Source organism: Nanorana parkeri, unplaced genomic scaffold (genome assembly GCF_000935625.1).
Source record: "Nanorana parkeri isolate BGI_ZX_2015 unplaced genomic scaffold, ASM93562v1 scaffold489, whole genome shotgun sequence".
Taxonomy (NCBI): domain Eukaryota; kingdom Metazoa; phylum Chordata; class Amphibia; order Anura; family Dicroglossidae; genus Nanorana; species Nanorana parkeri.
The window spans coordinates 621,891-634,458 of record NW_017306757.1 but is presented as its reverse complement, the minus strand read 5'-3'; the positions used below and the strand labels follow the sequence as shown (position 1 = coordinate 634,458).

The 12,568-nt window shown below is 38.8% G+C and overlaps 1 protein-coding gene across 1 annotated transcript in view; it reads left to right on the top strand.

Annotated features, from left to right (window-relative positions):
- Positions 1 to 12,568, top strand: part of TTLL10 (tubulin tyrosine ligase like 10) — a 34,276-nt gene that overhangs the window by 11,570 nt on the left and 10,138 nt on the right. Inside the window, exons 3-7 of the mRNA XM_018560937.1 lie at positions 1,492 to 1,610; positions 2,720 to 2,831; positions 4,653 to 4,738; positions 5,785 to 5,956; positions 11,390 to 11,561. Of these exons, the coding sequence (XP_018416439.1) occupies positions 1,492 to 1,610; positions 2,720 to 2,831; positions 4,653 to 4,738; positions 5,785 to 5,956; positions 11,390 to 11,561 (661 nt within the window). The remainder of the gene's footprint in view (positions 1 to 1,491; positions 1,611 to 2,719; positions 2,832 to 4,652; positions 4,739 to 5,784; positions 5,957 to 11,389; positions 11,562 to 12,568) is intronic.

Below are 12,568 nucleotides of genomic sequence, written 5' to 3'. Positions count from 1 at the left end.
GGACGTCTTGTGGTCTCTAAGCATCACTCTTGTTTACTGAGTTTCTATTACAAGATCCAGCAAAGGTTTTATTCTATGTGTGTGCGCAGAGTCATGAGCTGAATGGAACCATGAGACATGTGATTTGCTAATAGCCAAAGTGCTTTGCTGCCAGTATTCAGATATCCTTCAGCATTGGTTGGCCTATTGTATTGTATTAAAACGCATGCTTCTTCTTTATTTCCTGGGTGGCCCTTTTTAGAAAAATAATGTGCTGTGATCAATCTCATAAGATTATTACTCACCTCTGCCCAGCATCATGGCACACAGATAGAGTCACCTGGAAAAATTATCTCCTATTAAACCACGGGTATATCTAGCACACGGGGAAAATTACATACAGTATGCATTAACATTGATTTCATTAACACAGTATGGGCCTCTTGGGCCAGGTTTGCAACCCAGAAAACCATATCTAATGCAAGCATCTAAATCATAAAACTATATTCATACCTTGCCCTCGCCTTTTTCAGGATTTACATACACTTTGTTGTTGCAGTGAGCTAAATATATTCCTAGTTCATGCCGCAGTATACAAGGATTCGTTTTTTTTATCAAATACAAATGCCACCTAGCTGTTTTTTTCACAGCCTGCACTGTATTTTGTTGATTATATTCTATTTTGGAAATCTAATAAAACATCTTTGCCTATAGACATGGCCAAAACCATGGCAATTTGATGGCGTAATCCAATATTCAGTTCTGTTTTCTGTTAAGACTGCAAAACAGTTGAAGTCATAAAATGGTGGATTTCATTGGCCACAAAGAGATGAGAATAAAATTGCCCCAATCAAACCTACTATTGACAAATTTGCTGTAGTTTTTTTTCCATCGTCAATGTATTGGCCAGTTTCTCAGGCTAGGTTCAGACCTGAGCGACACCCGGGACGCCCATCCCTGGGTGGCGCGATCGTGTTCTAGTGCACCAGCGGTTGCCACGCGGCCCCACTGATTTCAATGGGGTTAAATCCGCCCGGCAATTGCTAAAAAAAGGTACATGTAAACACACGTGATCGTGTTCAATTGCACGGGCGGAATTGAGGTGGGCAACCGCCCATGTGTGAACCTAGCCTTAATCTACAGAATTCTGGTAGTCGATAAAATTCATAGGTAGTAGATTTCTTAATTTTTTCACTTTTACTTGCAATCATATTTGTGATTCCTTGTGGATGGACAGGGGTTGAAATGAAGTGAAAACTTGATGTACGAACAGGTTTAGACTTGTTGTGGCAAAAAAGAACTGGCCCTATGTGCATGTGTAATTGCAAAATATATATAAAAATAAACCACATATAACTGTAGAACACAGTGATAAAATATTTGAATTTTTTTGATCTCTTTTACATTTATATCTACACAACATTAGAAATCTTATAGTCTTTTTTTTTTAAATTTGCCATATTCAGGTCTTATATTAAATGCCATCTTGATTAATAGACCTTATTTTTTCAGGGTACGTGAATATTGCCTGAAAAAAGGATGGCAGCAGATCCACGACAACAAGAGAGATGACTACAAGCTGAAATGGTGCGAAACCAAGACCTCAGCCACCTACAATGCCTTCCGGGAAGGTTAGAATGCATACAATGTGTGCCCCATGCTGAAACACAATATTAATAAAGCTTTTGTTCCACATATTCATCCGACCATTACACAGAAATATCTGATTATGTTATCGTTTTTTCAATTTACTCCACTTAGCACTAACAAAAAATAAATATATATATATATATAAAACAGCAAAGAGAGAAATATTGAGGCTGCCATTAATGACAACCTGCTATAAAATGCTGATTACATGGATGTAATACGGATTCCCTGTGTCTTCAGTAACTGTAATTGACCCGAAAAAATTATGCAGCATGTAAAGTCACATTGAAGTATGACCTGATTCCAGGCTGGAATCTCAAAGTAATAAACAAAAAGGTAACCAACTATCATTTAAAGAAAAAAAAAGTGGAACTCCAGGAAAAATGACCTCTTATGATAGGTGTCACATGTGTGGCTGGCTGCAGCGTTAGTTAAAACATATACTTTAATGCATCCGTGCAACTACAAGTGCCAAACTTAATGGGGTATATCACAGCTCTGTTTCTCTTACAGCCAAGTAGAGCATTGCTCACTCTCCCTCTCGTATTCTCTTTACAGAATACAAGGTGTACTGTGATTGGGCAAGGGGAGAGGAGAGGCTGATAAAGATCAGGACCTCCCCTTGCCCAATCACAGAACACCTTGTATTCTTTGAAAAGCATACAAGACATTTTATAAATGAAGGAAGAGGGCGACTGAGCCGTGCTCTTCTTGCCTGTATGCAAGGCAAATATCCAAAAAGATTTTTTTCTGGAGTTCCATGAGAAAAAATTAAATCGATCTGACTATGTTGCATCCTAATATATGGATGTAACATGAAACATGGTCAGAAAGGTCAACTAAACTTTTAAATTGCATTATAATGTCTATCTATATATAGATATATCATCTACCAGAATATTAGTTTTGGGTGGATCAAGCCATTGTCTCTTGCTGCCCCACCAGGAAAACATAAAATATAAGCTATACTTCCATAAGTTGCTAGTATTAATTTTAGTTTCAGCATTAGTTTTGACTGCATGAAAAAAGCATGTCATCTATAAGGAGGTTTTGTATCTGATTAATGCATACTTTCATGTTTTATGTTTAGGTGAACAACTTTTGTACCAAATACCCAACAATAAGGTGCTCACCACAAAGATCGGACTTTTATGCAGCCTACGAGATTATGAAAGAGTCATGCAAAAAATCAACAAAGCCAGGTGAGCAATGATCTCCGGTGACAACATAGATTGGAAATAATACCTTTCCCTGATACATTTGTTGAGAAACCATTTGGGGCTTTTTAAATGAAACACTGGCCACTTCATTTTCTAGATGTTAGTTACTCCATTCATGTGAAGCATCATTTAAAATGCATGCCTTTATGTCATGTTGCCAGTCACGCTGTCTCTTATACTAATATGATAGGTTACATCCTTATGTATTATCTATAAAGGATTTGTATTAAAACACAATGAGATATAAGCCTACAATAAGACTTCTAATATGCTTGTGCTCATTTCCCTGGATTAAAGGTTGTTATATCATTGCAGGGGCTTTGTAAACATAGTTCACACAAAAAAATCATGCTTCCATGGCCAGCAGTATGTTGTTTGGTAAAAGAAAAAAAAAATATACATTGAGGGAAATTTATCAAAACTAGAGCAGACAAAATCTGGAGCAGCTGTGTATGGCAACCAATCATCTTCTCTCTCTCATTTCAAATCTTAACTGAACAAACTGAAGAGAGAAGTTGATTGGTTGCCATGGACAATTGCTCCAGATATTGTCTGCTCCAGTTTTGATAAATTCCACCCAGTATATCTATATCAATTAAACAAACTAGTACTTATTTAAAAACAGAGTTACCGTATGTTGCAACAAGGTTAGATGAATGAACAACATATGATTGCTTGTGATGGGGCGCACATCTTTGCTGTGCATTACTGTACGTCGTGTTAATGTACATTGCGTTAAGACAGCTCATTTACGCCAGCAGCGTTGGGCTGCATTTCCCAACATAGTTTCAACACAGGAAAAAGGAAATGTACTTTATGTCATATTGCTTTAGTTCACACCAACAGAGTTGGTAAAAAAAAGTAGGACATGTTACGTTTTTTTTGTTTTGTTTAAATGCACACCGACATGCATGTTTTTTATATTCAAGATAACACATGCACTGTGGTGTGAATGGGCTTTTATTTAGGCTGCCTAATGCACCAAAATGCAGTAAAAAGGAGCATGCACTAGTTTAACCAATGCAGGACACCACAATGCACTGTATCGTGGTATTGCATGAGGTTCTGCGTTGCAACGCATGTGCATTAGGAAAGCCATTCAGAATTAATGCAACAGTGTAAATGGGTTCCAGTGGGGCTCCTGCATGAAATTCAGAGAAATATAAAACATAATTTTTAAAACAGATAACCTTAAAGCTGAACTACAAGCAAAACTTTATTATTTGTTTGAAATATATAGCTCAAAAGCCACAAAATATATAAATCCACTCTGTGTGCAATAAATTATTTTAGAACCCAGATAATACCTTGTACAAGTAGCAGTGACATCATCACTGAACATGTGCTGAACATAGCCAGTGCAGGGAGCCGAGATGTGGGAGGGGCCCAGCTAAATTACAGCAGGGGGCGGATACAAGACCAATCACCCTGCACAAGGAGAGAGAGCGGCAGTGACTGGTCTTTATTACAGGAAACTCTGGCACAGCAGCTAAGTTTCACACTGGATTACAGCAGGATTCTGGATGAAATACCCAAAGCACAACAAGATTCAAGCAAGAATACACTTGCTCTTGTATTTAGACAATATTTTCTTATCCAAGAGTTTAGCTTTGAACATTTGAAATGAAAATGACCCCAAACCAGTTTTCTTTTAAACAGTACATGTATTTGAAAGTTCCATACTTCCTAAAGGAGCGACAATTATCAAAGGGAAACAACAAAGGGGACAGCTAGGAGATGTATGATACTACATTGTGCTGTATCATTTGGTCAATGTTGGTCTCTATTTCTGTCCATCAACAGGATGCTGAAAATGGCAGATTTTTTCCCCGAGACTTACCGCCTGGATTTGAAAGAAGAGTCTGAAGCATTCTTTTCTATCTATGAAGGTAAACAAGTAAACGCACAGCGCATTGATTAGATTCAAAGTTATACTTTCAGGTTTCAACAATCAACAAATTATGGATACAAATATTGAGAACTTACTGTAGAACTAAGGTAGGCCTGTCAGTAAACATAACAATAAGTAGGCTTAGTATTGTTTTTGTGAGCTGTAAAAATACACTTAGGCCCCTTTTCACACGGGCTGATCAGTAGGGAATATATACACTGATCCCCTCCTGATTGGAGCAGTACAGATTGAATGTCACTGATGTGACATCTGTGTCAGTCCAGTTTTTTTCCTCTGCTTGCGATGGAGGAAAAAACTGAAATGACCAGGCCCATGTTGGTCCTTGAAGAATCTGATGTAAATTGACTTGTTTCCATATACATGAGATTACCTCTGATCCGGCATGATCAGGTCCGGCGAAACGGAACACTGTTCCGTTTGCTTTTCTGGACCTGGCCAGAGCCGGGGGCAACCAGGTGTAAATGGATGCCTGTCAAGTTAGATCTGGCTGCCCATGGACTTACACTGGGCATCCGATCATGTCCGCCTAAAATAATGACAGATCAGACTGTCTGAAAAGGGCTTAAAGGTACACTCCAGTCAAAGTTGAAAATGGGAAATTTTCTTAATTTTAATTTAATTTTCTTAATGCAGCAGGCAATTGCTTACCTGTAAAATCCCTACTGCCAGCTAATTCTAGGAACACTATCCCTCTTCCACTTTCAGTGAGCTGTGGGATATTCCCAGAACTGAAACTACAGATCCCATAAGACTCTAGACATCCTTCTAGAAGCAGATGCATCATAGGATTTGTAGTTTTACTACAGCTGGAGGGCCAAAGCTTGACTATCCCTGGTATAAAGCAGCTCAATTTATATTGCGTTATATTGCGCTGGAAAAAAGGTAGGCCTGCTCTATTTGTTTTCAGTGCAGGGCAGTGGACATCAACACTGCGTGCTGCTCGCATTCACACCCTTTCACACCCTTTTCAGATGCTCTTGTGTTGGCATCTGTTGAATATACCCATTTTGTTTTATTTTCTAGATGGCCAGACTTGGATTTGTAAACCTACTGGGCTGAATCAAGGACGTGGCATCTACTTGCTGAAAACCCAAGAGCAGATTGACACTCTTCAGTGCCAAATCCAGACCATGATGGAAAACTCCATGTCAAAGAAAATTCCAGCAAGATGCCCACAAGCTCGAATTGTGCAAAGGTAAGGATAAGTTATTACAATGCAGCAATTCTACCCATACCTCAAATAGACATGGCTTGTTTAAAAACAAGAAACACTGTATAGTTGTGAAAAAAAATCAGTTTTTCACTTTCTTGTTAAACATCAATCATTTCTGATACTCAGATTCTGTCTCAGATTCTGGACCCGAAAACACTGTAAGTGGTGCACAGGAAAAACACAGGTCACCACTAGGGCATATAGAAAACAATTGTTTTCCATGTGCCATGTTCACACCACAATGCTGGTGTGATGGGCAGTGTGCTGTAGAAAAATGTAGCATGCTAAAGTTTTTCGCATCACACCAGATGCCACCGCACGTTAGCGTGTTGCTGTATGGGGACCTGAATGGAGTGTACACATTGAACACTACCGATAAAGTAGCTGCCAGTGAGAGTTGCAGCAACACATTAGCCCGGAGCATTTTAGCAGACTGCCTAGTGTAAATAGGTCCTTACACTTTGAGAATGCATTAGTAATTACTATTATCTGGAGTGTAAGGCCTGGTTCACACCTGGGCGTTTTGTAGCGTGTTCGAACGCTCTGCAAAACGCTCAAACACCGAAATCCCATTATTTCCTATGGGTATGGTTCACACCTGGGCGTATTACAGGCCGTATGGACGCGCTACAAAACGCCCTACGCCCAAAGAAGTACAGGAGCTTCTTTGGGGCGTTTTTGTCGCGCGTTTCCATTGGGATACAGCCAAGCAGCCCTCGGAATCGCGGTAAAAACGCGCGTCACGAAACATGCGACAAACGCGCATATTCGATGCGCCTAGGTGTGAACCCAGCCTAAACAAATTAGGCCTGTTTTTTTCTGTTGGATGTTAGTTATATTCTATGAATTTCCAATATTACTTACATGATACTTTATTTACACACTATTGACAACATTTTGATAATTTTCAGGTCAATTTGTAATTTTGTAGACATGAAATAACCATATAAGGCTTTGTCCTTTACTGGATTAAGTCATACAGGGCTATTCAAAAGGGTGAAGAGTTTGGAGAAGGCAGGAGAAGCAAACAATCTAGGACAAAGTAGCTGATTTGGAAAAATTCTCCAATTCAGCTCACTGTCCAGTTGAGTTATGTTGTCCTAGATTGTTCACTTCTCCTCCCTCTCCAAACTCTTCACCCTTTTGTGAATAACCCCCATAGACACTTGGACCTCTCACGGGCAGGGCCCTTCTAACCATGTTGTCTTGATTTGTAACTGTAATGTCCTCCTTGTAAAGTGCTGCACAAATTGTTGGCGCTATATAAATCCCGTATAATAATAATGATAATAACAGTGCATTTGCACTCGTCAGGGACCCTCACAGCAAGCATTATCTGGGGGGAACAACTGAGCTAGAAAAATTAAGTTTGGTAAGTGCATTTCTGCTGACATCCATCTGCCTAGGTGTTGCTAAGGTCACAAGGTCTTGTAAAACCCATAATCATCCTTATTTAATATCCAGGAAATAAAAACCCCTAAAGTCACCCCTAAAAAATTATTTGTAGTGCATTAGTAGAGCTTCCCACTTATTACTAAACTGTTGAGTTCTGGATATCTCAGCTACCTGTAAGTAGTAGAGGACTAGGACCCAACTTTCAGGAAGGGTGATGTTCTAACTGGGGGACCAAAGAAATATCAGGCGATGGCTTACAGCTGTACCCAGATACAACTTAATTTACACTTACTACAACACACAGATTTGTTTTTAACCCTTAATTAAAAGAGCAGCTGATTGGATATGATAAAAGTGAGGGTACCCACACCTGTCCAAACTTCGGTTCCTCTCCTGGTAACGCAGCATTATCATTTTCATATGACAGTTATCAGAATTTTGGCTTTATGCTTTATAACCCTGATTCTCAACCAGTGGCAGTGGACCCCAAGGACTACTTATTGTTAATTGCAGGGGATATGTCTGCTTGCTATTGTAGATTCATCAAAGCAGTTTAGTGTTTTAGAAAATAATACAGCAATGGATACATTGATATTCATATTTTAAAACAAAAGGGTTTGTTTGTAATTCATTTTACGGCAAATAAGTGTACTGTAAATGTATGTACGGACATCTAAGGGTACTTTAGATAAGGTGACCTGCTCCAGGGGGTACTTGTTAAACTTTAGTATTTTTTATGGTGTACATATTTTAATAAAGTTGTGAAACATGGCATTATAAAAGTTAATTAGCCACCCTGGGCATGTGTGTCTGTTTACTAAAACTAACGTCGTAGGAATACAGACCATTCACATCCCTAATGCTTATGCTTACCATGGTCTTTCCCTTTGTAACAACTCCCCCTGGTGTATATATAAAAAAGCACAATACTAGAATTATTAAGTCTCCATTCACACTTCAGCTTTTTTTTTTAAATTAAGTTTTACGTGCGGTTTTAGGCATTTTTATGCATGTTTTTTTCAGGCTTGTTTACAAAGAGAAGGAGAGCTGCTTCTTATGTAAAAAATGTGGAAATAATGCCTAAAATCACATGTATCAGTCAGGCATTCCCATAGAAGTTAATGGGGCTAAAATCTAAAAAAGTAGCTCAGGTGCTTTTTCCAGCAACATACGTTTGGCTACAGGTGACAGAACGCTCAGATGTGAACAGGGACCATTGAGAACAGTGGAAATCATTTGTTTGAGCTTTGTAGTACTTAGCCCTTTCAGCTACAAAAACCTAAAGGTGAACAGAGCCCCAAAAAAACTGTACTGAGAGAATATGGAGAATGGCATTGCTGACCTCTCATCTTTAAAATGCTAGCTGTCTGGCTGTCTTACTAAGCATGTAACATTAAAGAGGGGCTTCAGCTTCAAAGGTTTTCCCCTTCCACTGCCCCTTTTCTATTTCCACTGCTCCAGTCTGGTGACGTTATGGATCCTTCCTCTTTTTTCCTTAGTGGTAGCAAGGGGAGGGTTTTCCTCTTGGACTGAGCGGCAGTCCGTAAGGACGTGGGAGCACTGCTCAGTCCTGGGGTATTGTGAGGCCAGCCTGCAAGATGATGGACCCCCTGGGGGTGTGTTACTGACAGGCTTGGCTCACAAGTAATGGATAGAATGATGCTGGGGGTCGTTCTGCCCGAAGAGTGGCACTGGACGGAATTTTTTATATATAAACATCAAAAGCAATCGGGTAACATGCGTAGTATTAGGCTGTACAATAAGCAAGACAGTAACAGACACAACAGCTCGTATGAGTTCAATAATATACATATTATCCACTTAGCTTGAGAGCAAAATGTTAGAAACAGTAATAGAGAGTGCATCAGTGTTGCTAATATAAGGGTCCATACCATCTGTTATTTAGGATGTATTATCAAGGTATGCATCTTGTGTTTAATTACCTGTGGTTAACTGGGAAAACAAGTGGGAATTAGGAAAAGGAGATCAAGAGTAGACAGAAAATGGAGGAAGGAAAAAAGATAAGAATAATAGAAATTGTGAACTGAGCTGCACCTCCAAATAGTCAATAAGTAGATAGCAAAGAGGCCTTGTCAGTCATAGACAGTTACATGTAACTGTTCAGTGAAAATAATTTAACCCATGGGTCCCAATTAGCTATAAACTATTTATTTAATACAGACAGGGAAGGAAAACAAAAAATGTAAAAATATATTAATTAGAGTTCTGCAATAATACTTTTTCTGACAGCCAAAGCTGGAAAAAAATATGTAGTTCAGGAGTTAAGATCTAAATATTCCTGCTTATTCCATGTCAACGACTTCAAAATGTGGACCTTCCATCATCTAATACAATTTTGCAGTTTTAGTTAGAGCTTTTCCTTGACTACAATATAAAACAACAAATTTCCATCAAAAACAATGTACCGCTTTGGCATGCTAAAATCCTGAATAATCATACCGCCAGGGAGGTTAAAGAACCCCATTCAAATTGATCTGAACTGAAAATGAAAAATTCAAATTACAAACTGAATCAAATTTTGGATCCAAAATCCCCCCCAAATTGTAATCGATCTGAAACGAGACAAACGTTTTGAACCTTTACATGTCTGCTACAAAGTTGACATTGAAAGTTAAGGAACATTCTGCAGTCCACCCCTGCAATGCACATGTCTAATACCTCTCCCTCTAGTGGTAATAGTAGCCAAACAATTTAGTTTAACGATTCAACAATAATAGTATAAATCGCCCTACACTGATAGAAAACTTTGGAAACAATAGAGCTTAGTGCACAATGACCTGTTGCAAGTAAATGTTGCTGAAAGGGGTGAAAATAATAGCAACTCCACAGCATTCAAACACAGCACATTGACAGTGCAAGCTGTTCCCAGGCCCCAGATGTTACAAAGGCCACAAATGGGCAGATGAAGATGGCACTGCGCTGAATACCAGGTTTCTTCCAGTAATTTATGGTGAAGGAAGTATTGTGTTGGGAGAATGGGGAAGAACTGAATTCCATTTTTAAAACAGGCCTCTGACACATTTGTAAAAAGGAGATTACAAAGTGCCTGCATACTTTAAAAGGTGCAGTGCTTTATTAATGGCATACTTGGTTTAAATTCCTTCTGATCTGATATTTTTTTTTAAACTTAAATTACAATAATTTATGTATGTGGTCTTTTGTATCTAATTATTACCTCTAAATATTCAGGACCATCTAATGTATATAAACTGCACTGTCCTGAAGCGGTTATACCAAGATTACGGCTACTGGATCTTGGTACCGTATTTTTACAGCTGTGATGGCTGTCACGTACAAGCATTCGGGCGGCTCTATAGATTGCTTGTATGGAGCTGCAAAGTCTGCGTCCCCCTACCACCGCCAGCAATCCTGGACTGCACCTCGATCGGAGGGAGATCAGCACCCTTCCTGCGACTAATCTCCCCTCTGATCAATGAACCTGGAAGCAATGTGTGTTACTTCAATTCCGGTTTCAGTGTGTCATTTCTCTGGCTACCGTGGCCAAGAAAGAAGAGAGGAAATATAATCTGTGCTTCATTAGCATTTTTTTGGTTTCACAGGTGACATTAGGGGTCTAACAGCCCCCTAATTTCTCCATAAGGAGGACTTGTCATATCCTCTTTGCTATTACATAGGGGACTTTTTATCCCCCTATGTGATAGTAATAAAGTTAAAGTGGCACTAAACTAATGAGTTAAACCTTAAAAATGCATCCAAGTATTAGACTAAAATCGGAACACAAATTAGTAAACTAAACGTGAGATTGTAGTTCGGCTTTAAGCACACCACACATGTAGTCTGACTGTACGATCTTATTTGGATCAACTACCGTATGTAGTAGAAGGACCAGCCAGATTGTAACATATATGGTGAGCTTGGTGTGGTTATCTCACTGAAATATAGTCTGGTTGTTGTGCTGTTCACTTTTTTAAGGAAGTCACATGTTCTGCGTACTAACTACACATTATAAGGAGTTACCATCATTTTCTTTTATTTCAGATACATTCCAAACCCTTTACTGTTGGAAGGAAAGAAGTTTGATATTCGTTCCTACTTGCTTATAGCATCTACTGTGCCTTTGTATGCATTTTTCTGCCATGGCTATGTACGCCTGACCTGCACCACATACGATCCAAAGTCTGATGACCTCACAGGTCACTTGACCAACCAGGTTTGTTAAAGGCATACAGACACCCTGAAGCTAAACTACAGTGTACATTTAACGCTCCTTTGTCACACACTTTATAATGACATTATATATACTGCTGTTCATTTTCTAGAACAACTTCACTTCACATGATATCTTTTCAAAGTCTAGAAATCACTGTGCTTATTTCATAAGGCAAAGAACAATTATATAATAACCTATAATAACCAATCAGAAATTGTATTTTACTGATCTGACATTGCTCTCTTGCTTTAATAAAGTCCAGTTACTAAAAGCAATATAGATACAATTAAGAGACGGAATCGTCTGCAACAGTTTCAGCTGTCATTGCTCTTCCTCAACCTCACTGATAATTTGATAAAGACTATTTATAGAGGACACAGAGGAAACTCACAATCCTTTGCCAAGAAACCACAGTCATGCAGATCAACCATCGTGTTGTGCAAGTCATATGTGTACAAATAAAACTGTGTTCAGGAGAATCCATGGTACTTAAAGTGGACCTTCACTTGAGAATTAGATCCATCATCATCATTTGATGGCACTCCTACCCACCTAGGAGAGGATGAAGTTTCCCCAGTTCCCTAGTTTGGCAAAGTTTCTCTTTGAAAAAGGTTAACTCCCAATATAAAGCAGGTAACCAAATTGTACTCACTGACATGTAACAGTGTCTAAAAAAGATGTCACAGTTTTAAACACAAGACTATTTAGAGCTAAATACGGTTTCCAACATAATCCATTTTAAATGAATACAGATCATAATCTTTATTTCCACTGGGTGTGATGCTGACATAATGTTGATTGACCATGCCTCTCTTATTTGATAATAATGATCTAATCACCTTACCTCTTTATTTAGGTGACTGGCATGTGCTTGTTTATTTCAAATTATTATCATTGTGGACACTGTTTATGTACTGTAGATCTAAGGTTTTTCCATTTGCATATATTTCCCTTGCATGGCTCTAATGTGAAAGGACTTTCTGGGTAAGTTGGGTTGAGCACCTGGC